We start from the raw sequence: 24,922 nt of genomic DNA on the forward strand, positions 1-24,922 counted from the left end.
CTAAAAGAAACATGAGAAAGAACTGGCACTTGTTGACATCTTTCCCTTTTAATTTGTATAAATTTTGAAATGGAAGTCAACACTCGGAGTATGTATGGTAGGAATGAGAATACACAAGCCCTTTGAGGTATGTCCGATGGCAGGGTAGCAGGAGTCCTGCACATTGGCTACTGCCCTAGACCATATACAGTAACTCCTTCCACAGTCTTCCACTCACCTTCAATTCTGAGCTCTGCTGAAGTTTCAAGGTCTCCATGTTTGCAGGCGTATTGACCCTGGTCTTCCGCTCGGACATCTGCAATGGTCAGTTTATGGACTTTGTGTTCCACTTCTGTTTTAACTCTACCTTGAGGTTTAAGGATTCTGCCATTTTTGAACCATTCGGATTTTACATTTGGCACAGAAAATTGGCATGTCATGGTGCAAGTCTGGCCTTCTTTCAAAGTAACATCCTGAAGGTGCCGTTCCCAAGCAGGCTCTGTTTTCGATACAATATTCATTATGTTCAATATCACATGCAGATGTGATCAACACTAATTTAATCTCAGAAATCTTTATAGCTCTTTATTTTAACAATGCAGATTAACATTTTATTTTATTTTTTTAGGGAATTAGAAAATTTTACTATTTTTTTAAATAAAAGGTAAAAAGTTGCAATGAAAATTTCCCTATTCCTAAAGTGAGAAGAAGCCAGATAAACTATAAATTATAATTAGCTAGAGATCTGGAACTTAAGAAGCCTTTGTTTTCTATCCTTCACTGGCCTACACTATTCTTTCTTTTCAGATATACATGACAGTATAATGTATTTTGATATATTATACATATAAGGAGTACAGCTTATTGTGGTTGAACATGATGTGAGTTTCACTGGTCATTTGTTTATATATGAACATAGGAAAGTTATGTCTGATTCATTCTACTGTCTTTCCTATTCACATCACCCCTCACTTCCCTTCATTCCCCTTTGTATTTAGAGATCTTTTTCTAACTCACCTATTACAGTTAGTTTGGCACTTGCAATATGTGGACCACAAACCAGTCTGTAATTGCCCTGATCTTTAAGTTGACAGTTCTTGACTCTTAGGATGTGTCGGTCACCATCAATGGTTATTTCAAATTTATCACTGGGTTCCAGTTTTTCAGTCCCTTTGTACCAGGACAGCTTGATTTCTGGATAATTTATCTTAATGTCAATTTCAAAGACAGCATCATTATCTTTCAAAACGGTCTGATTTTCAATATCCTTGATCAGAGTGACAGGCTAGGAGAATAAAGAATTAAATGGGTTAGTCACTTATCATTCGCAACACTCTTTTGTAACTATATTATCAGCACAGTTCATTTTACCTCTGTCTGGGTCAGCCTTTGTTGAATAAATGACACAAGTTCCTCAAACTCTTTTTCTTCTTTCTCTGACTTCTCTATTTCCTCGATTTCCTGAAGAGGCAAATAAATAAATAAATAAAAGTATTACTTTTGAAACAAAATTTAAATTACAGGATGCCTGTTCAACTTCCATTCTTGATGCTCTTTGGGCTATATTAAATAATTTGCTATAACTGTAGGGTTCTGATAATTTAAAGGGGATATGTTTGTTAGCTGTTCCTAATGTATATTTTTCAGGAGGATGCTACCTACAAAGGGTCATACCAATCTATGTGTCTCTTCTTCCTGACTTTGTTTTAGCAGTTCAAATGCTTGAAGGAGACCTCGGAAGTCAGTGATTCCATACATGCGGGCATATTTTTCATATTCTTTAGGATCAACATTTTTGAGAAGTTCCATGATATCAATTTCCTCTTCCTCCCCAGATACTTTCTTTAAGGTGGGAGTCCTAAATAAGAAATAGGAAACAAATACAAATCACTTGTCTTCTATTAAGTTTTAATTGTCCACCATAATTCAAAGATTATGAATGTCTTCACTTTTCCCCTCAAAAAAGGAAAAATTGTATATTCTCCCTTCAAGAATGATTACTTTTTAGCATGTGACTGAAATACTAATAATAATAAAGAGGGTTTAGAAATGGAGTGGCTTAAGATGGGACTGTTGTTACAAAGCATAAAAATTTGAACAAAGATTTTTTTAAGAAACAAAAGAATAACAGGGTATTTCTATAAACTTTTTAACCAGAGCCTATTTAAAGAATTAAAATATACAGAAAAATAATAAGAGCAATGGAAAAAATTAATAAAGGGTTAATATAACACATTATGGAAAAGATGTGTGGAAATTGGTGCTGATTAATTCAATAATTATGTTCAAACATAAATTGTATTGAAATTCTTGGTAAATCCAAAAAATGTTTTAAATTATTGATGTAGAAAAATCATTTGTAACATAAGAAATCATGAATAGAAACAAAAATTTCATACTTAGACACATAATACACTTGGACTTCTCTGTAGAACATTTCCTTTTGTTTAAAAGCTTTAAAGTGTATCTCATTCTTAAGAACTTTCTCATAATTCAGGAATAGATTCTAATAAACCACTAGCTTCGACTCAAATGCTGTGTATTTCCTTCTCTGTTTCTATTCAACTGCCTTAAGAATCTCAACCTTGAAGTGGATGGTCCATGCTTCTTGAGATATTCCTTTGTGTATAAATATTTTCTGTGCTCTGTCCTTTATTGGACTTACTTTTTCAGGATTGCTCTAAGATCACCTTCAATCTTCTCCTGTTTCTTCCTTTCATCCACCTGTAGGTTAACATTACTTTCAATTTCACCATGTTTGTTAAATGCAACGCATCGATAGAGTCCAGAATCCGTTTTTGTGGTGTCTCTAATCTCCAGTTTTGCCTCATCGCCTTTTTGGTGGATAAAAATGCGACCTCCTTGGTTCAGTTGTCTCCATTTCCCTTTTGTCCATTTAACATTTGGGATTGGATCACCTCCAACTTTTGCAATGAATGTTGCAGTGGTTTCTAAGGAATAATGAAAAAAAATTTATAAAAGCATTTGATTATCCCAAATTGGTTCTTCTGAAATGAAATGGGTAGCGAAGGTACAAGATTGGGGAAGATGTACTTTTCATGAAGCACTTACTTTCAACGACTCTGATACTCTGAGGTTCTGATACGAAAAAGAGTTTTCCATCTACTGCTGCCTTCTTAGCTGCTGGGGCTGCAGCTGGTTTTTCTGGAAAAAAAATGCATGTTTATATATTTTGTTATTACATCTCCCTTAAAACTATAATAAATATTCTCCTACATAAAATAAGCATTAGAAGTTTGGCCATGTCACAAATATCATGTACTGCAAGACTTCCTTACTGTAAGACATATATGAGAATGGGTTATAGAAGATGAAGCTATTTTTTTTAATATTTATTTTTTAGTTGTAATTGGACATAATACCTTTATTTAATTTATTTATTTTTAGGTGGTGCTGAGGATTGAACCCAGGACCTCACACATACAAGGCAGAGTGCTCTACCCCTGAGCCACAATCCCAGCCCAAGACAAAGTTATTTTACAGATATTTATTCCAGTGATAGCTACTGAAGTTTGGACTACAATCATATTAGTAAATCAAATCTTGTATTTCTAGGCATGGCTTATATTATAGATTTCCTATATGGCTATGACATCAAACTACTTCGTTTCTCATCAGCATATCATCATTTTTGGAACCTCCCTAATTATACACTTTTGAATATGCTGAAAAGAGGTTCAAGAAGTAGGGTATGTGTACTTAGGGTAATTTCAAAGAATTTGTGCTGCTATCGCTTCCATTACATTACCTAATGCTTCAGGTATAATTAGAAGGCTACCAATTGCAGATGATCAATAACTGCTATTTCTAAAAGTCTAATTCCATTCTGATTTACATTAAAATCATCAAATAAATGAGAGCAGTGGTTGGATTGATTTGCATATTGTTTTCAAGGTTGTCTGTACCTTTAATGGTTACTTTTGATTTGGAAGTGTCACTTCCAGCCATGTTGGAAGCTTTGCACACATAATCTCCCGAATCTGCTTTAACTACATTCTTGAGTTCCAGCACAGCTGTCCCACTAGCAAAACTGAAGCTGCATCTGTCTGAAGGCTTCATTTCCCTGCCAGCCTTCAACCACTGGATCCGAATTGGCTCAGATCCCCGGACATGACAGCTGAGTTGCACAAATTCTCCTTCGCTCGCTGTTACTGGAGTAAGGTGCTGATCAAACACAGGTGGCTTCTTAGGTTCTGGAATTGAAAACGTATTTTCATGATGAACATGAAGAACAGAAAGGCAAAAGAGTGCTAATGTCCATTAAAAAAAAAAAAAAACAATCAAAGAACCTAACAGTTTTTCCTCCAATAGCTAACAGTGGTTACTGGAAAGGAATGAAAATATGTGCCTGGGTTACTCCTCTCTGAATGTAGTAGTTAAGTGAACTATTTAAAAAAAAAAGATAAAATTTTAAAAACAAGCAAAGAACTGATGCCATGCTGCCAGGAATCACCCAAGCATCTGTATTCTGATTAAGCACAGTGAACATGGAAAGGCAGTTACTGTCAACCTCTGAACCACATAGCACTGTTTTGATTCTCTCAAACCTGCCTACAGCTGCATTTTTGCTGAACCCTCAAAACTCAGAGTTTACTTGGGAATTCTGCTTATCTAGAGTAGCAATGATTGCTATTCTCTGGAAAAGAAAGCCAAAATTTGAGTCATCCACGAGCCCAAATCTTAAAATGTGAATTTTCCTTGTTCATTTTTAGCTATTAAATGTGGCATTTAAAATCCAAATCTAGTCTGAAGGATTTACAAGTTGAAGTTCAGTGTTCAATTGAAAACCAAGGATGAAATCACGAGCAACCTGAGAAGAAGTGCAACTTGGTGTTAATAGTTCTAGTCAATGATTTTGAGACCTATATCCATATAAGATATTATTATTCATATAAGAATAAGGCCAATGTTCACAATCATGAATATTACAACCTTTAGTCCTCTTTAAGAAAAATTCTAAGCCTCAGAATTCTATAGAAATGCATTTATATACTTGGTAGCAAAACTATCATGAATATAAACTACTGCTAAAATTATGGTTTTCATTTTACTTCATGTATTACATTTCCATTCTATCAAATGAATGATCAAATTTGAATTTTAATACAATGTAGTAATATTAGCCTATTTATAATATTTAACCTATTATCTGTGTGTTCTGAGATGGCCAACCAGATCATCGGAACTGGTTAATTAATTTGAAGCTATTCTAGGAAATTACTTTGTAAAGTGATTCTGATGAATCTGTGCCATAATTATCTGGATAAAGTCATTATGGTCTGAGAATCAGACAAAATGCTCATTAAATAATACAGTGTATTTCTTTGCCTCAAATGATGACTATGTATTTAAATACACTTTTTATAATGATATATAATATGAGCAACTTTTACTCTTTTGTTTGGAATTAATATCCCTTAATAGGCCAAAAGCTTTGGGCAACAGATGTTAAACAATAATCCTTTAGAAATACACTCAGGGAATGTTTCAGAATACAACTCATAGTAAGCAAAGCTAGCACATTCCAAAAATTCAAAAATTTTTTGAAACGAATGTGCTTCCTAAAAATACGTGTCACTTGTGCTCACGTTTTAAAGTAGGTTTTGACTTCTAACTTCTTGAGAGAATCTTGGAATATGATTTAGAAAGATAAGATTTTAATCTATTCATTAAATTACACCTATTTGTGGGAACCATGTAATTTAGTTTTTTTTTTTAGTAAACCTTTATGGAAGGATTATAACCCAGTTAAATAATGTATATTTTTGTCTATTATAGTTAGTTAAGATGTCAGAAGAAATGCACATGGGTATCTCATGGGTACTGAAGAAAAATACAACTGGCTGGGGCTGTGACAGTTACTAACCTTTGATGACAATTGAAGACGTGCACAGAGCGGAGCCTGCATCATTCGACACTTTGCATGTATACAAACCAGCATCGGCCATGCCTGCCTTCTTGATTTGCAGTAGTAGTGTGTTGTTCTTGAATGTTATCTCACAGTTAGAAGTTGGGTGGATCTCTACATTATTTTTGTACCAAGCCACACTGATAGGCTGGGAACCAGCCACACGCCCTTCAAGTTTGAATGAATTCCCTTCTGTTTCTTCTATTGTCTCCGAGAGTTTTTTAGTGAAACTTGGTGGGGTTAGCCGCTCTATAAGAAATCAAAAAGACAAATGAAATAGAATATGGAAGCAGGTTATTACATTTAAACTTTTCAAGAAAGGAGAAGTCCTGTGTTTACTTTAAAATCCAGGCTAACCATTGAAATATACAGTGCACCAGGGTATGTTTCTAAGAATTTCTGCTTCTAGATAATGAAAATAATTTATAGTCATTTATAAAATCACAAATTTATAAAAAGAGGGTGATCTTAGGGTTAAGTAGGACACACACAGTTTCAGAAAAAAAAATACAGCCTTAAAAGATTACTTTTTCTCTGGATAAACTTATTTCTTCTTAAATATTTTCATATCATTTGTTTAAAAATGTTGCCCTACCTTGCATCCATCATAATAAAACCTGTGATCTTCAGCTCTACTCTAATTTAAAATGATCACCCTTTGTAGGACCACATGCAAAATAAATGATACCTTTTATATTTAGCTGAGCTGTGCAGGAATCTTTTCCCACTTCATTCACAGCATAACAGGTATATTGTCCAGAGTCTCCTTTGTCCACTTTGAGGATCGTCAGGTGAGCACTGTTTTCCAGGTAACTGATCTGGTAGTTCCCGCCACTTCGTATCTCTCTCTTGTCTTTGGCCCAGCTGACCTTTATGGGTTGTGTTCCAGTGACATGGCACTCAAAGTCAGCACTTTCGCCCACCACCGCATCCACAGGGGCCAAGGGGATGTCAAAGAAGGGTGGGTTCTTTCCCTCTGTGAGAAGAACACAAAGACAAGGTGTCAGACACCACGACTTGGTGCATCCCAGTTGACAGAAAACATAATGTTTTCTCCCCAGTTTTGTACCAGATTGCAAAAAATCTCAACTATGGAAACAGAAATTTAAGAAACCACAAACCTGTGAGGATGAGTTTGGCACTAGAAGAAGCAGATCCTATAGGATTTGTAGCTGTGCAAGCATACTGGCCTGCAAGGCTCCTATCTGTTTTAAAAATATTGAGAGTGGCTACTTTATCTAAAAACGATGTTTGCACATTTGAACTGTCTTTCAGTGGCCTGCCATCTTTGTACCAAGACACCGAGATAGGTTCTGATCCATTTATGGCACACTCAAAAACAACTGGCAGTCCAACCGTTTCTTGCACATCTCTCAATTGTCGAGAAAACGATGGCGGTAGTTTTTGCTCTGTAGGAACAGAATTTAAAGCATTGACTACTCATGGATGTTTCAAATTTACCAAATATTCTTCTCAAAAATATATATGGATTTCTACTAAAATATCAGAAAGTATTAACAGCTCTTGAATAAACTCGGAGACAGAGGAAGACATGTAGACTTTTGAAGCAAGTTTGTACAGTACAAGATGCAAAATATCTGTAAGCCAATAGAATAATTTATTGACTTAAAGTGTATCTCTGGACATGCAGCAGATCCTCCTAATTTTTAAGACTATCTTCTAGCAATTTCAGTGAGATTCATGGGGTGGAATTTAAAAATATATGGTCACTTCTTTTTCTTAAATATTTAGTTATAGAGGAGAATGAATGCATGATCCTTCCAACTATCTCATTTTTTATCTGTAAAGGATATAGAAAAGAATGAACTGATAACTGTAGGTGAAATTATGTAAGCAGAAAATTTAGCATTTGGATTTTTTTTAAAGAGGTGGCCATCACCAAACTTTAAATCTTGTTTAAAAGAAGCACAAGTTTTTTCACTTTAATTATTGTAATCACCTTGAACAGTAAGGAAAGTTGAGCATGAAACTTCTCCCACACTGTTTTCAGCTCTGCAGATATATTCTCCACTGTCATTAATGTCGACCTGGTTGAAAACCAGTGTGGCAACATTGTTCCTAAAATGCATTTTGTAAGTAGCAGTGGGTCTCAGTTTTGTATCTCCTTTATACCAGGATACTCCAATTTCAGGGGTTCCAGAAAGTTGGCATTGTAAAGAGGCAGAATCTCCAACAGTCACCTTAACAGGTTCCAACTGCCTCACAAAATACGGTGGTTCTGCAACCAAGAGAGAGAATCCATCATGAGGGGGACATATCAGAATCATCGCTTGTAGACAAAGATATGAATGCGCAATCATGACAAACCTAGTATCAAAATTTGTGCTGAGCAGGAATCTTTTCCAGAAGCATTCTCGATGTAACAGTTGTATTGTCCTGCGTCCTCTACTGTGCTGCTTGGAATTTCCAGGATTGCTGATTTCTCAGTTGTGGTTATATTACACCTCTGGGAAGGAGTTACATTTATGCCATTTTTCTTCCATGTCACCGAAATGGGAGGAGTTCCAGTGAATGTCCCTTCTAGGATTAGGGGTTTTCCTTTTTCTATGCTGTAATCATTAAGCCTCTTCACAAATTTGGCTGGGGCTAGAGTAAACATTAAAAATATGAAATCAAATACAGATATATATCATCATCATCATCACTATATGCATGTTAATTGTCTAAACGTGGGCTAGCAAACATACCTTTTACAAAGAGATGTGTTGTACACGATGTCCTGCCAGCTTCGTTACTAACTATGCAAGTATATTCTCCACTTTGGGATGTATCCACATCAAACAACTCCAGTTCAGCCACTGAATCTGCCAAAGACACATTGCATCTGGGCCCTGGTACTAGTTCGCTGCTGCCCTTGAACCAGCTTACATTGAAAGGTGGAGTCCCTTTTATGATGCTTGTGAAAGTTACATTAGTCCCAGTTAAGACATCCATGGGATCAGGTTTCTGGACAAAAGATGGTGGTTCTAAACACAAGAGCACAAATTAGAAAAAGTTTCATCTATGAATTGTGGTGATAAAAATCCTCAACCATTTATGAAATGTGATTCTATTTTACTGTATTTTAAACAGACCTCTCACAGTCAAAGGAGCACTACATTCATCAGAGCCAGCCACGTTTGTAGCTATACACGTGTAGTCGCCAGCATCAGATTCTTCCAGCATGTTCACAGTTAAAGCACAAGTGTTATCTGTCAGGGTGGTCTGGTATTTTCTTCCACTGCTGATCTCATTTCCTTCATGGAACCAGGAGACAGAGATGGGGGGCGATCCATAGACTTTGCATTCCATTACAACTGAGGAGCCTGATAGACCTTTTGTCTCTTTCAATTTTCTTGTGAATGAAGGAGGAATAGTTCGGTCTGAAGGTAATTAAATGAGAAAGCCAATAAACAAGGGATATTAGATATGAAACGACTTGAAAAGAGAATTGTTGATGGAATATCCCTAGATCCATTTGGCTCTTTTGTAAGAATAACAAAGAATTCCCTGTAGGGAATCACACTATCAAAATCCTGGGGAATCAATGAACAGGATGTCAGTTGACTTGCTAGGGATTTTGGTCTTTTTGTTATTGTTCTGAGTCATCTTGGTGCAAATTATCTGCGTATAACTGAAAGGAAAAAAGTACATTCACCTTATCTAGGGGTTAGATTTTACTCGTACACCCTTTTGGGAATTTCTCCAGAAGAAAGGGATGTAACATTTGAACCTGGTTATCTTAAAACTCTAGAGGTCTATTACTCTGATCAGAAGATGTCAGATTCATGTTATGCCATATAAGGTGAAGCTTTCCATGTATTTATATAAAAAATAAGAAACTACATTATTATAATGATGAATGAAAAGCCCAACCAACCTGAAACTTGAACGGAGGCTGTGCAGCTATCTTTGCCAACAGGGTTTTGCACTTCAAAGCTGTATACCCCACTGTCACTGGGTGCCACGTTGATGATCTTAAGGCCAGATACTTTGTTGAAGAAACTTATTTTGTACTTGTTATCACTTGTCAGCTCTTTTCCATCTTTAAACCATTTAGTACTCAGTTCAGGTGTGCCAGTGACTGTACACTCCAAGGTACAGGTGTCTCCTGTGGTAACTTTTATGGATTCTGGCTTTTCCACAATTGCTGCAGGTTCTGGAATGAGATGGAAATTACACCATATTTTAAAATCAAGTTGATGAAATGAAAGAAAACACAGGTCCTCGTAAGTGTGTGCCTTCTGATAACATCTTATTTGTACTAACCGAGGACAGAGAGCGTGGCAAAGCACTCCTGCATCCCAGCGTCATTTTTGATCTGACAGGTGTATTTCCCAGAATTGGCTGGTTCTGCTCTTGAAAACTGTAGTGTTGCAATGTTTTCTGAGTAAGAAATCCAAATGTTGTCACTCTCTCTAACAATTTCCCCCTTATCTTTGAACCACACCACTGAAATTGGCTCGGCGCCTTCAATGGTCGTCTGCAGCTGGACTTCCTCACCAATGATGGTAGAAATGTCACTGAGCTTCTTCACAAATCTTGGTGGTGCTAGTGAAAAAAGAAGTAATCCAGGGTTTTTAAACGTGTGGAACTGATAACATTTCCCTTAAATTATGACTACTAGCAATCAAACGATTGATAAAACATTATTTCTATTCCTTAAATAAGAGGTGTTCTTAGTGGATGGGACCAAGGACATCTTAGAGCTCATATTAAGTAGAAAAAGAAGTGGACTATCTTATCTAGATTTCTAAATCCAATGGAAACTAATTGGGAAAATTTGTCCAAAAGGACATTTGGTATGATTTAGAAAAAGGAAGCAGATTGCACAGAAGGATTTAGAAAGGGAAATGAAGAATAGTCTTTTAGTCATAAAATGATAAGGCAATAAATAGCTAAGACAGGCAGGACAGTTTTAAAATTAAAAAGAGAATAATGCTAATCTAACCTTTCAGAGTGATAGACCCAACACAAGTGTCACTTCCCACGTCGTTTGTAGCTTTGCACTGATACTCCCCAATGTCTGCAGTGTCCACATTCAGGATGTGGATACTTGTGAGGAAGTTTTCAGACATGATCTTATACTTCTTGCCACTCCTAAGTTCTCTCTTGTCTTTATGCCAAGAAACTTGGAAGGGAGGAGTGCCCTGAAGCTCACATTCAAGGTGAACATCAGCTCCTTTAAGTGTCTCAATGGGATGAGGCTTTTTGCGGAAAACAGGTGGTTCTAAAATGGGAAGAAAGGGAAAATTAGGAGGTATTCTGTAAGAATATGATTAAAGGTAAGAATCAGTTTTCACTCTGTCAGAGAAAGAAAAGGCATCACTTCCCATTTTTTTTTTTATTGTGCCTTTGAACGATTTTAAAATGCAGATGGAGAGTCAGAGAATAAAGAAGCCTACAGGAGGGGTAAGGCTAAGGTGAAGACTGCCCAGGGGGAGGAAAGTCTGACCTTTAACTTTTAAGGAAGTGCTGCTGCTCGCACTGCCTGCGGCATTGTGGGCCTCGCATGTGTAGTCCCCACTGTCCTCCACACTCAGGCCATGCATTTCCAGCACCGCCACTGAGTCGATGAATGACATTCTGAATTTACTACTCTCTTGAATTTCAGTCTCATCTTTGTACCATAAAACTTTGATTTCCGGAGATCCGCCTATCTTGCATTCATATCTTGTGTATTCATCCTGTTTGACAATTCGTGAAGGTTCTAGCTTCTTAATGAACCTGGGTGGTTCTATGGAACCAAGGGGAAAAACACAAGTTAAGGGATGGAAAAGACACATATGATTCAAGATGAGATGAAAAAAGGCATTTCTGTCAGAGAATCCCTTAGTTCCAGAAAACAAATTCATTTAGTGCAGTTCAAGGAAGAATAGTTAAATGAAACCTAAGTAGAAAAATCCCTAAAATAGAACATGTATTTTTTTTGTATATATACAAATGTCAAGTATTATGACTAAAGGAAGGATGTTGCAATCCTCTTTCAAGCAAAGAAGCACTTCTCTAGTGCCAAGACCAGAGGCAATGGTTCTCATCTGTGTGACCAGTAGAGGACCATGAACTTCCTAGGGCTGTGAAGATGTCAGTGATGCACTATGAAGAGTCAGAGCAAAATGGGTCAGATATGGTAATATTTTTAAAGTACCATTATCTCTTATGGGTCTTAAATAGCTATTTCTTCGACCCTCTTAATTTCCTTTTGAAGTGGGTGAGATCAATGATTTCTTTATTAACTGAAGCCAAATATTCAGGCTTAGGGAGGTAAAAATGATTTGGTATATGTCATAGAGCAAATGGGCTGCTAAATCTAATTCTATTTTAATTTCAAGGTATTTATAAACCATCACCAAAAAAGAAAATAAAAAAATCCTTTAAAATGCTCTAATGGGTTAGACCAGCAGTCTACTGAGTTAAGTGTTTAATCTCTGACAATAGCTGCCATGAAAGGCATGATTGTCTTCCATAATATCAGATACTGATGTGCTACCCCTCAGCCCCTTGACTTCCACTATTAATTAAGCAGAGCTAGTGGAGGAAAAGAAGTTGACTTTATAATTAATCTGGATTCTTTTGGAAGGGCTTAAGAGTTTGGAGCTGAATTATGCCTTGGAGGGGGGAGAGTCCATTGACATTCAGTAAGTACTATGGAAAATAAATCATTTGAGATAAATTTCTTCTTTTTGTCCTCTGGAAACTTCATCCGAACTTGAGTTTTCTTGCAATTCTGTGAAAAATTTTTGTTTGCTATCTCCCTAGTCTCTATTTATACACTTTGAAAAGAAATTTTCAGTTCATGTTTTTCCCAGTTTTATATTGAAAAATCAGTCCTTATTTGGAAGGCCCTTGAGCCATTTGATTCTTTTTTCTTTTTTTTTTTAAAATTAAGTGGCTAGGGATTGAAACCAGTCTTATACATACTGGGCAAGTGCTCTATCACTGAGCTATACCTCCATGCCCCATTTGATCATTTCTAATCACTAGACCATGGTCCTATACATACTTCTCAAGTATACCCACCATCCTGTATCTTAAGACATTGAAAATATAAGAGTTGTTGGTACTCCACTCTGACAAGTACCTTGTACACCCAGCTGAGCAGAACAAGAGTCTTTTCCAGCAACATTGCTTGCATAGCAGGTATACTGCCCAGCATCGCCTTTGGCTACTTTGAGAACAGTCAGAGTGGCAGTATTTTCAACCAAAGTCATCTTGTAGTTGCCTCCGGGGCGAATCTCTCTGTTATCTTTGGCCCAGGTGATTTTGATTGGTGCAGTTCCAGTGACGTGACATTTAAAAGAACCACTATCTCCAAGAGCAAGATCTAACGATACAGGTTTTAGATCAAAGAAAGGAGGCACTTCATGCTCTGAAAAGAATGAAGACCAACATGGCGATTTTAGTTGCCATGTTCCCAGACATGGAAAAGAAATTAAATGACAACAGTCCTTTGATGGCCAGAAGCAATGAAGCTGCTTTGTAATAAAGAGGGTAATATGATGTAATACTCACCTGAGAGAATGAGCTTGGCACTGGATGACGCAGTCCCAAGAGGATTGGAAGCTGAGCAATTGTACTGACCAACATGACTCTGGTCAGTTTGCAAAATCTGAAGAGTTGCTACATTATGAATAAAAGATGTTTGCAAATTAGAATCATCTTTCAAAAGTACCCCATCCTTGTACCAAGACACCTGAAGAGGTTCCGAGCCATTGATGCGACATTCAAATGCAACAGGGAAACCAAGAGTCTCATGAACATCCTTCAGTTTTCTTGCAAAGGAAGGTGGAAGTTTGCGCTCTGTAAAGAAGTTACAGATAATCCTTATTGACAAGAGAGCATACATCTCTAACATATCTCAACCCATTAAAATGCTGATGTTTCCAAGAAAATGAATCTGTCAACACATTGCAAGACTTGTTAAAGAAAACCATCGTCACCTTTGATAACAAGCACAGCTGAAGAAGCGACCGCACCCACGCTGTTCTCTGCCTTGCATGTATACTCTCCCACATCACTGTGATCCACTTTGTTGATGACTAAGGAGGCAACATTATTTTTGAATTGCATTTTGTATGCAGGAGCCGATCGTAGTTTTGTGTGCTCTTTGTACCAAGAGATTCTAATTTCTGGGGTTCCATCCACTTTACATTGTAAAGTTGTAGGCTCTCCAAGAGCTGCTTCCACATGTTCCAGAGGCTCAATAAAATAAGGTGGTTCTAAGGTACAAAGGATGGTAATCAATCAATCATGCTAACTCAAAGAGGACATTTCAGAAGGAAGAGAATAATAAAAAATAATAATAAAGAGGTAACTATCAACACACCTAAGACTGATACCAGAGCATCACAAATGTCTTGCCCAGCTTCATTTTCTATCAGGCAACTGTACTGTGCATAATCCTCTATTGTGCTGTCAAGAATTTCCAGTATGGAAGATTTTTCTGTCATGGTGATACTGCAGTTCTGAGACTGTGAAAGAGGAAACTCATTCTTCATCCAACTCACGGAGATGGGAGGTGTGCCAGTGTAGGTGGTCTCCAGAACTATGGGATTTCCTGTTTCAACACTGAAATCAGCCAGTCTTTTCACAAAAGTGGCTGGTTCTATAAGAAGAAAACGTGAGGGCAAGTTATACCTTCAAATGAAGTCTTAGGAAAATTTTTAAAAGATACAGGAATTGGAGAAAAGAGCAAACCTTTCACAAAAAGATGTGCGGTACAGGAAGCGCTGCCAGCATCATTGGTAACAAGGCAAGAATAGTCTCCACTCTGCAGTGGCTCTACCTCAAACAATTCCAGTTCTGTGACAAAGCCTTCCAGAGAGATGGTGCAAGACTCCCCTGACACCAGTTCCCTGCTGCCTTTAAACCACTTGACCTTGAAGGGAGGGGTGCCTCTAATGACACTGGTGAATGTCAGGCTCATTCCTGGTAGAACTTCCACAGAATCAGGAGTTTGTTCAAAAGATGGTGGTTCTAGATACCCCAGGGGGGTGGGGGAAGTGAAAGAGAGAGGAAAAAAAAAATAAGTGAGAAGTGTGCTTACTCCTTAAAGAAAAGGGAAGACTAAAAGTGAAGACAAAACAAAGGAATTCCTGGCCAGGCAGGTGTTAGGCATGGGGAAGAAGTCTTGCATTGCGCCTGTCCTTCACACTGACCTTGGACAGTCAGAACTGCGGAGCATTCATCAGAACCTGCCACGTTGGCAGCCACGCAGGTGTACGTGCCGGTGTCAGAGGGCTCCAGCGAGCTCAGTTTCAAAGTACAGACGTTTTCTGAAAAGCTGGATTGACATTTGGGCCCACTGACGATCTCATTTCCATCCTGAAACCAGCCTACAGAAATTGGGGCTGAGCCAGCGACTCTGCACTCCAGAACAGCTGAGGCGCCCAGGGAGGCGTGAGTGTCTTTCAGTTTGCGGATGAAAGAAGGAGGCACAACCCGATCTACATGGAGAAGGGTAGTTTTCCATTTAAAAAAAAAAAGGTTTATTTTTCCCCTTCAAGAAACAAATGGTGCATTTATAAACATCTCACTTTACTCACCAGAAACATGGACAGATACGGTACAGTTGCTTTTGCCAACACTGTTTTTCACTTCAAAGCTATATAACCCCTTGTCGCTCATTTCCGTGCAAGGGATTTTAAGAGAAGCCACGTTTTTGATAAATGTAATGTGATGTTTGCTGTCTGCAGATAATTCTCTTCCATCTTTGAACCATTTGGTTGAAAGTTCTGGTGTTCCAGCCACCACACACTCTAATGCAAAAGGATTTCCCGTAGTGACAGTCATAGGTTCTGGCTTCTCTATGATTCTGGCTGGTTCTAAAAGAAGAAGCATACTGCATTGAAAACAAAGTTACCATATTATAGCATTAAGAGTACTATTTGCAGAAAATGATCGCCGGGGTCAATTAATTTTTTCATGGACTGTACTTTGCTACTAACCTAGTACAGTCAAGACTGCTGAGCACTCTCGCATGCCAGCATCATTTTTGATTTGGCACACATATTTTCCAGAATTGGATGCTTCTGGGCTTCCCAGTTGGAGGGTTGCGATGTTATCAATGAATGAAATCCGAATGTTTTCACTCTCTCTGATGACTTCACCTTTATCTTTCAGCCAGACCACAGATATTGGCTGGAAGCCTTCCACCACAGCCTGTAACTCAACGGCATCCCCAATAAGAGTGGAGATGTCGCTTAACTTTTTCACAAAACGGGGAGGTTCTAATGGAAGAAATTTGTGTAGAGGGAAAAAAAAATGAGAATCATAGTCACATCAATTATTAGTCAAGCAAGAAGAGATTAAAGGGAAAGGCATGTATTTTTGTGCCCATGTATACAAACCTTTGAACTTGACTGTGCAAACACACGTGTCACTTCCCACCTCATTACTGGCTTTGCAATGATACTCCCCTACATCGGAAGCTTCAAGATTAAGAATATGAAGACTGGTATCAAAGTTTTTGGAAGTGATTTTAAATTTCTTGCTGCTTCGAACTTGTTTTCGGTCTTTAACCCACACCACTTCAAATGGTGGGGTTCCTGAAAGTTCACACTGGAGGATCACGTCAGAACCTTTAAGGGCTCCTACCGGAGGAGGCTTCTGAATGAAAACAGGAGGTGCTACCAGAGGAAAAAAGATGACACACAATGAGAATATCTGCTTCCAAAAAAGATTTTTTAAAAATTCCTAGACTTTAGATTTCTAGTTTCCAGTATCTAGAAATATTTCCTATAAATGTGGGATCATTAAGAGTGTCTGGTATGACAAAATGACACTACGGGTTGACCCAAGAAATTACAATTCATGAAAACTAGGTCAAGAGTTGCAAGCAACCTTTTCATTCTGAATCTCATAACACTACTAAGAAGGAATCCAAAATAGAGGGAAGATAGGAAAAGGGAGCCAAGCGTATCTAACCTTTAACTGTCAGTGAGGTGCTGCAGCTGGCATCACCCACGCCATTATGAGCTTCACAGATGTAGTCCCCACTGTCCTCAGCACTGGCTTCATTGATGGTGAGCAGTGCCACAGAATTAACAAATGACATGTTGTATTTCCAACTTTCATGGAGTTCACTGTCATTTCGGAACCATGAAACTTTGATCTCTGGGGAACCACTGATTTTACATTCCAGTTGGATGGATTCTCCCTGCTTTGCAACTTTGGAAGCGTCTAATTTCTTCACAAATTTTGGAGGTTCTATTAAACCAAAGGAAACAGTCGGTAAGGAATATTTACATGTTAATATAGTCTATTTTTGTAGTTGAGTAGCCAATGAGTTCATATTTAAACTGGTTTATTTTTTAGATCATATTCTAATAAATTAATGGTAAAATAAGTTATCTTTTTATTAAATCATATTTTAATATTTTAATGGAGGATTCAGTTGATATATTGTAGTCTGGATATGTAAGCTAAAACATACTAGCTAATATGTTACATATGGATTTGATCAAAATTTAGCAAGATGAATTAAAGGGTCATAACAGAAAAAGAATGAAAAGGGAGAGTGTATAGTTGAAGGAACATTTGACAAAGACCAATGAAACAATGTTTTGGCAAGGTTACATTTAGAATATACTAACTTAAGGAACAACATAAAGAGAAAACAGAACTTTGGTTAATATTGCCTCCAACACTAATATTCAAATTCTAACATGATCCAATTAGTTCATCTCAAACATTTAAAAACTAAGAAAAAATTTTCAAAGACAATAACTTAAACACAGGAAAGAATAAACATTGGTTTATGACAGATACCTTTCACACTGAGTTGAGCTGAACACATGTCTTTGCCAACATCATTGGTGGCTTGGCAAGTGTATTGACCAGAGTCTCCTTTGCCTACTTTAAGAATTCTCAGGTGAGGAGTGTTGCCCACACAGGTGATTGTATAATTTCCTCCAGGACGGATCTCCTTGTTGTCTTTTGACCAAGTGATTCGCATTGGTTGGGCACCAGTAACATGACACTCAAAATCAGCACTCTCTCCAGCAATGACATCTATTGATACGGGCTTGATGTCAAAGAAGGGAGATTTCTTAGGTTCTGGAAGATGAGAAGAAAGGGCTATGTATATTTCTGTGCTTTTTCCTGTGGGTCATTTCTACTTTGACAATGAAATAGGAAATCATGGTTTGCAAAGAGAAAGGTTGACATGGGAACAAACCTCTGGCTGTCAGTCTAGCACTAGAAGATGCTGTTCCAAGTGGATTGGAGGCTGAGCAAGAATACTGGCCAGAGTGACTCAAGTCAGTCTGCAAAATTTTCAGAGTTGCCACATTATCTACGAATGATGTCTGTAGATTTTCATCATCTCTTAAAAGTACTCCATCTCTGTACCAGCACACTTGGATGGGGGCGGAGCCATTTAGTCGACAAGTGAGTGTAACAGGTAACCCAACAGTTTGTTCAATGTCCTTTAATTGTCTTGCAAAGGAAGGTGGGAGTTGGCGCTCTGTAGGAAGACAAGTAAGACTTGAGGCATTAGTAGTGGAATTGAGAAGTTTCTCACCAAGAAGTTGTGAGAAAATTAGGGGAAAAAAAAAGAAATCACTTATGTGTAAAATAGTATCACCTTGAATTCTGAAGACAGTTGTGGAAGAAGCAGATCCTATGCTATTTTCTGCTTTACATGTGTACTCTCCACTATCGTTGATATTCACTTTATTAAAAACAAGTGTGGCCACATTGTTTGTAAAGTAGGTCCTGTATTCAGGAGTTGACCGTAACTTGGTATCTCCCTTGTACCAAGACACTGTAATCTCTGGTGTCCCAGCAACTTGGCATTGCAAAGAAACTGAATCTCCAACTGATGCCTCCAGAGGTTCCAGTTCCGATACAAAATAAGGTGGTTCTAAAGAAGAAAGTCTCACAATCAGAAAACTGAATTAAAGAAAACCAAACCAACCATGCTGTATTCTAGAGAATTGCAAACCATATGGGAGAGAATAAGGTTACACACCTAATGTAGAAACCAGAGCTTCACACACATCCCTTCCTGCTTCATTTTCAACCTCACAGGAATAGTGTCCTGCATCTCTTTTCGTGCTATTCAGAATTTCCAGGATGCAAGTTTTCTCTGTTGTAACTACATTGCACCTTTCAGATGGAGATATGCTAACGCCATCCTTTTTCCAGGTGACTGAGATGGGAAGTGTTCCAGTGTAGGTGCTCTCCAGAATTATAGACTTCCCTGGTTCTACAGAATGATCGCTTAATTTCTTCACAAACGTAGCTGGTTCTGGTAAGTGACAAAGCACAGCAGTTAAACACACACACACAACAACAACAACAACAACAACAACAAAACAACCCCACAATGGTGTCAATGTATAGGAAACAGGATGAGCAAGTGAATGCACTTGAGCAAACCTTTTACAAAAAGACGCGTAGTGCAGGATGCCTGGCCAGCATTGTTGGACACCACACAGGTATATTCCCCACTCTGAGATATGTCAATATTAAATAACTCCAGTTCTGCCACAGTGTCTTCAAAGTAGATGTTGCACCTATCTCCTTTCACCAGTTCTCTGGCACCTCTGAACCAGCCGACCTTGAATGGTGGGGTTCCTCGAATAACACTTGTGAAGGTTACATTTTTGCCTGGTAGTACTTCCAAAGGTTCAGGTTCTTTCACAAAAGAGGGTGGTTCTGTACATAAATGTGAGAGACAAAAGATCCTGTGATGCTTGAATTTGGTTGCAATTTTGAATAAAATATAAGAGCACTTTTGGATGTATGTCAATTTGGTAGGAATTTGTAAGAAATTCCTTAAGAAGTTGATAGACACTGACCTTGTACAGTCAACACTGCACGGCATTCATCTGACCCAGCGACATTAGCAGCTACACATGTGTAATTGCCCATATCTGAAGAGTCCAGAGAATTCAACTGCAATGTGCAGACATTATCTGAAAATGTGGTATGGTACTTTGCTCCACTGACAATCTTAGTCTTCTCATGAAACCAGGCAACAGAGATAGGTGATGATCCTGCTACTTTGCATTCCAAGATGCAAGAAGCACCCAGGACCCCACCAGTGTCTTTCAGTCTTCGTGTGAAGGAAGGAGGAACCATCCGGTCTGTATGAGGAAAGGCAAGAGACTCATCGTGATTTGAAAGAATAGAAGAAATTGAAAGAAGGAAAACTTGTAAAAGGAATTTGTATAAAACAACAAAAGGAAAATACCAGAACTAACCTGAAACATCAACCACAGCTGTGCAGCTACTTTTCCCAACATTGTTTTGAACCTGGAAGGTGTATGTGCCTGCATCTTGCCTCTCCACTGAGAGAATCTTTAAGGAAGAGATTTTGTTGTAGAAGCTAAACTTGTGTTTTTGGCTGCTGGTCAACAACTTCCCGTCCTTGTACCATTCGACGGAGAGTTCAGGAGTGCCAGCCACCTTACACTCCAAAGTGCACGTTTCTCCTACTGTCACTGTCATCGGTCCTGCCTTCTCGACAATGACTGCGGGCTCTGAAATACAATGTGATACCTATCTGTCAAAGTTGAGATCTTTGAGATCAATGAGATGATTATGTTAGGCTTCTCTGTTGACTTTAATATATGAATCTATAATTACATGTGGTCATAAATTTATGGCAGTTATTATTTGTGTACTACTTGACTCGAAAACAGTTTTGACAGTGGACATTAGACAACATGTTCAATTTGTCCTTGACCTCTTTGGAGCAATGTCTACCTGCTATTTTGAATCACTTGTTATTTTTGTTCTACTTTAAGGTATTATTCAGATAGCTCCCAAATTAATATTAAAATGAAATTTAATATTCCCAAAGATGAAAGTTTAAGTCTTTCCTATCAAACGTTGCTCATTGGAGTTCTTATCAACTTTAACAAAACTATTACTTTGGAAACAAATTTCCTCGAAACGTATGCTGGAATCCTAATTAATTCATGCTTAAACAAGAGAGTCAAAATTATATTTGCTAATCCATCAAGAAAAGTAGTATATACACAATAAAACAAATGGCTAGCTTTTGTTTTGAACCTGGAAGGTTTATAGAAACAGAAAAGAGTGTTTGAAAGATCAGTTAGTTCTTTCCCCTAAATTTTCCAAATAGGTGAGGGTCAATACAGGTCTAGAAGAAAGTCAGAAAAAGAGATTCTGCCTGTAAGTCACTTCAGCACTTGGCACCAGTTTCTATCAGGGGACTTTTGTACCAACCTAAGACAGTCAGTGTGGCCATGTTCTCTCTCATTCCACCATCGTTCTTAACTTGGCAGATATATTTTCCAGCATTAGCTGGCTCTGCTTTTGCAAACTGCAGAGTTGCAACATTTTCCACAAATGTAATTCTGATGTTTTCACTTTCTCTAACCACTTCTTCTTTCTCTTTTAGCCACTGGACGGAAATTGGCTGGGCGCCTTCTATGAATGCTTGTAATTCAGCGGGCTCACCAGCTACGACAGTGAGGCTGCTTACTTTGGAAATGAATCTTGGAGGTTCTGAACAGGAAAGATGGATGGAGATTGTTGAAAAAATTGCTCAGATAATAGAAGAGAGAAAAGAAATGAGCATTTTGTAGATTCCTGACATTTCTACCATGTGCAAGAAACATGCTTACCTTTTAATTTTATGGTACAAATGCAAGTATCACTTCCTACTTCATTCTGTGCCTTGCAGTGGTATTCACCAATGTCAGAAGATTCGACATTAAGAATGTGAATACTTGCGTGGAAGTTTTTAGATGCAATCTTATATTTCTTGCTGCTTCGGAGTTGCCTCTTGTCTTTGTACCATACCACCTCAAATGGTGGTGTTCCAGAAAGTTCACATTCAAGACTAACTTCAGTATTTTTAAGGGTTTCAACTACAGGAGAGAAACTGCTAAACACAGGTGGTTCTGTAAAAAACAAGAATGTCTCATGAATTGGGCTATTTAATTTTATTAAATAAAAATTTTTTATTTCTTTGTTTTTAAATTGGAAGAAAGATTTAAGATACTATAATGGGTTAGTAGTGTCTAGCATTAGCACTACTGAGGAAGAAGAACTTCTGAGAGGCCATTAACCTTTACAAGGCAATCAACTCATGGGTAGAAAACCCATGTAGATCCTAGATCATGACTGAGCAGGTCAACATTCTGTCTATTCTACCTTACCAATTTATCTTGGACTACAAAGACAGACAAGAAGCTTACAAGCCAACAAACATATTAACAAATATTAATACTTCATGATTTCCATGAAGTATGGAATTCTGACTTCAGGATTGGAATTTTTTTGTTTGTATGCTTTACAACTGAGATATCTGGAAATCACCCCAGCTAAGTCTTCCACTTCAGCAAATGGTTCTTGCAATCATTGCCTTACAAGATGATAAACTTGAGCTTTGTGACAAAAAATACTGGAAAATTGCAGCCAAAAACACCAGCACTCTTTGCACCAAGGTGCCATCAGTTGTATTTTTAATGGAACCAATTCTTGAGAAGAGGGAAAAATATTATTGTCCCTTTTAAATTTAATGTTAAAACTTCTACTACTAACACATTGCATATATATCCTTGTTATGCTACAGATTATTGTAAGGATGATAATGGAATTGGAAGGTGATTGAAGGCAAAAATTAATTTTAAAATGCCTATTTTGTGTGTATGCATTTTTGAATCATCATCAAATTTGATGTTTGGCCAGAGTGTTGTGGTGCTCAGAATTATGGCACTGGAATAACAAGAAAAATATCTCAAAATGCCTTGCTATACATAAGCAAAGCTTAAGAAGCTATAACATCTATAAAGGGGAATAGTGCCAGCTTAGGAAAATAGTCTATGATTTGAAATGGAAACTAAAATTGCAATAAAGAACAAAGAACTCTGATGTGCAGGGGAGGAGGAGAAATGTAAGGATGAGATTTCTACCTTTTACTATGACCTTGGTACTGCAGCTTGTGCTGCCTGCAGGATTCTGAGCCTCACAAATGAAATCTCCACTATCCTCGGTACTGAGATTGTTCATCTGTATGACAGCCACTGAGTCGATGAAGGTCATTCGGTATTTATCACTGGCTGGGAGTTCATGCTCATTTCTATACCACACAACTTTGATTTCTGGAGATCCAGTTATCTTGCATTCAAGTCGTGAGGAGTCACCTGCTTTCACTATTTTGGATGCTTCTAATTTCTTCACAAACTTTGGTGGTTCTAAAGAGTCAGGAAAAAGGAGATTATGAGGGAACAGAAATGAATAACAAGTTAGAAAGAAACATGGCAAACACAGTCAAATTCTGGCAAATAGAGTCTATTGTGTTAGAAAGATGCATTAACAGAGTACAGCAAGAACCAGAGACATGGGTCAGACAGAAACATAAAACAATCAAACTTGCACACCTGTCACAAGCAACATCGTGGTACAAGAGTCGCTACCAACATCATTGGTAACTTGGCAAGTATATTGTCCAGTCTTGGAAGCATCCACTGAGTAGAGATTTAAGAAGCTAGTTGACCCTTCCAAGCCAATGAAACATTTAGGTCCAGAGGCAAGTTCCACATCATCCTTAAACCATTTTATTTTAAATGGTGGTGTTCCTTTTAGTACTGCCTTAAATTCCACTGTAGAATCAGGTATGGCTTGTTGTCGCTCAGGTTTTACTAGGAAGCTTGGTGGTTCTATAGATTTTTAAGAGAGATATATTTAATTATATTCCTTGTAGCTGAATTATTTTGATAGTTTAGGAAATATAAGAAAATACTCCTGAAAAGAGGTAATAGCTGAATGTTTCTTGAACACAATGAATATGTGTCTAAAGAAACAGAATTATGATTTAAGCTCTAAAGGACACAAGGATAAGTGATATATTTTTAAAGCATTCACAAAGAAGAATCAAGAGGAGGTAAAGAAATGCTAACCTTTCACAGTTAAGATGCCACTGCATGCATCATCTCCTGCTACATTTGACACTTTGCATGTGTAATTTGCAGTGTCTTCTAATTCCAGATTATTAACTTCCAGTGACATGGTGTTTTCATGACATACAAGTCTGTATTTTGCACTTGTAGATATTTCTTTTCCATCTTTAAACCACTGAGCACTAATAGGAAGTGAACCAGAAACTTTGCATTCCATATGAATAGAAGAGCCCAGAACTTTATCCATTTTGGTCAATTTTTTGGTGAAGGATGGAGGAATGTTTTCATCTATTCAATGCAAACAACACAATATATCTATTACTCTCTTGCTCTTTGCTTACAAAGAACATAATATAAATAAGGGAAGCTTACTGGGGCAAATATACACACCCAGAACTCTGAGGTAGGCATCACAGCTACTGCTTCCAAAGTCATTTTCTACTTTGAAAGTATATTGACCGCTGTCTTGCTTCATTACTGATTGAATCCTAAAACTGGCCACATTATTTTCAAAACTCATTGAGAAATATCTACTGGGTACAACTGGTTTCCCATCTTTAAGCCATTTCACTTTGAGTTCCGGTGTTCCAGCTACAACACACTCCAAGGTCACAGGGTCTTTCTCAGTAACATCGACTGATTTGGCTTTCTCTATGATTTGAGCAGGTTCTGAAGTAAGAATAGAAATAGGAATGAGTTACACTGATAATTCCACTGGAACTAAGGTGTGCCTATGAATTGTCTCCATTGACTAACGTCGAGAGAGGACAGCTTACAAACCTTGCACTAAAAGGAAAGCATAACATCTCTCGACTCCGGACTCATTCTTGGCTTGACACGTGTATCTCCCACTGTGTCTGTTATCCACGCTTCTGATTTGAAGTGAGGCCACATTGTTCACAAATGAAATGTGAATGTTGTCATCTTCGTCAAGAATCTGATCATCCTTTAGCCAGATTACAGAGATGGGGGGAGAACCAGCCACAGTACCCTGAAAAGTGGCAGAACTCTTCAAGACTGTGGTGACATTTTCTATTTTCTTGGTGAACGAAGGTGGTTCTGTGGTCAAATAAAAGAGGATGAAAAAAAGAGGTTTGATTTAACTCCTACCCACCATTATGAAATGAAAGAG

General features: G+C 37.8%; 1 protein-coding gene across 50 annotated transcripts in view; it reads right to left on the reverse strand.

Moving 5' to 3' along the window:
• The window catches only part of Ttn (titin), a 266,741-nt gene that overhangs the window by 165,395 nt on the left and 76,424 nt on the right, over positions 1 to 24,922 (reverse strand). For 43 of the 50 annotated variants that reach the window (XM_058580253.1, XM_058580254.1, XM_058580255.1 and 40 more), the window contains 41 exons: positions 24,571 to 24,849; positions 24,181 to 24,459; positions 23,791 to 24,078; positions 23,272 to 23,550; positions 22,804 to 23,085; positions 21,511 to 21,789; positions 21,110 to 21,391; positions 20,119 to 20,397; positions 19,714 to 20,001; positions 19,292 to 19,570; positions 18,882 to 19,160; positions 18,087 to 18,773; positions 17,678 to 17,965; positions 16,835 to 17,116; positions 16,258 to 16,536; positions 15,856 to 16,137; positions 15,454 to 15,732; positions 15,067 to 15,354; positions 14,606 to 14,884; positions 14,235 to 14,513; positions 13,849 to 14,127; positions 13,421 to 13,708; positions 12,990 to 13,277; positions 11,364 to 11,645; positions 10,860 to 11,138; positions 10,178 to 10,459; positions 9,789 to 10,067; positions 9,004 to 9,291; positions 8,617 to 8,895; positions 8,237 to 8,515; positions 7,869 to 8,147; positions 7,030 to 7,317; positions 6,597 to 6,884; positions 5,867 to 6,157; positions 3,906 to 4,193; positions 3,052 to 3,144; positions 2,645 to 2,930; positions 1,654 to 1,837; positions 1,351 to 1,440; positions 997 to 1,264; positions 218 to 478 (listed from right to left, as the gene is read on the reverse strand). In XM_058580253.1, coding sequence (XP_058436236.1) covers positions 218 to 478; positions 997 to 1,264; positions 1,351 to 1,440; positions 1,654 to 1,837; positions 2,645 to 2,930; positions 3,052 to 3,144; positions 3,906 to 4,193; positions 5,867 to 6,157; positions 6,597 to 6,884; positions 7,030 to 7,317; positions 7,869 to 8,147; positions 8,237 to 8,515; positions 8,617 to 8,895; positions 9,004 to 9,291; positions 9,789 to 10,067; positions 10,178 to 10,459; positions 10,860 to 11,138; positions 11,364 to 11,645; positions 12,990 to 13,277; positions 13,421 to 13,708; positions 13,849 to 14,127; positions 14,235 to 14,513; positions 14,606 to 14,884; positions 15,067 to 15,354; positions 15,454 to 15,732; positions 15,856 to 16,137; positions 16,258 to 16,536; positions 16,835 to 17,116; positions 17,678 to 17,965; positions 18,087 to 18,773; positions 18,882 to 19,160; positions 19,292 to 19,570; positions 19,714 to 20,001; positions 20,119 to 20,397; positions 21,110 to 21,391; positions 21,511 to 21,789; positions 22,804 to 23,085; positions 23,272 to 23,550; positions 23,791 to 24,078; positions 24,181 to 24,459; positions 24,571 to 24,849 — 11,475 coding nt within the window. The remainder of the gene's footprint in view (positions 1 to 217; positions 479 to 996; positions 1,265 to 1,350; positions 1,441 to 1,653; positions 1,838 to 2,644; positions 2,931 to 3,051; positions 3,145 to 3,905; positions 4,194 to 5,866; positions 6,158 to 6,596; positions 6,885 to 7,029; positions 7,318 to 7,868; positions 8,148 to 8,236; positions 8,516 to 8,616; positions 8,896 to 9,003; positions 9,292 to 9,788; positions 10,068 to 10,177; positions 10,460 to 10,859; positions 11,139 to 11,363; positions 11,646 to 12,989; positions 13,278 to 13,420; positions 13,709 to 13,848; positions 14,128 to 14,234; positions 14,514 to 14,605; positions 14,885 to 15,066; positions 15,355 to 15,453; positions 15,733 to 15,855; positions 16,138 to 16,257; positions 16,537 to 16,834; positions 17,117 to 17,677; positions 17,966 to 18,086; positions 18,774 to 18,881; positions 19,161 to 19,291; positions 19,571 to 19,713; positions 20,002 to 20,118; positions 20,398 to 21,109; positions 21,392 to 21,510; positions 21,790 to 22,803; positions 23,086 to 23,271; positions 23,551 to 23,790; positions 24,079 to 24,180; positions 24,460 to 24,570; positions 24,850 to 24,922) is intronic. The other 7 variants (XM_058580267.1, XM_058580290.1, XM_058580252.1 and 4 more) reach the window with 3 other exon arrangements.

Source organism: Marmota monax, unplaced genomic scaffold, assembly GCF_021218885.2.
Source record: "Marmota monax isolate L192 unplaced genomic scaffold, Marmota_monax_Labrador192_F-V1.1 WCK01_AAM20220418_F8-fsc00007, whole genome shotgun sequence".
Lineage (NCBI taxonomy): Eukaryota > Metazoa > Chordata > Mammalia > Rodentia > Sciuridae > Marmota > Marmota monax.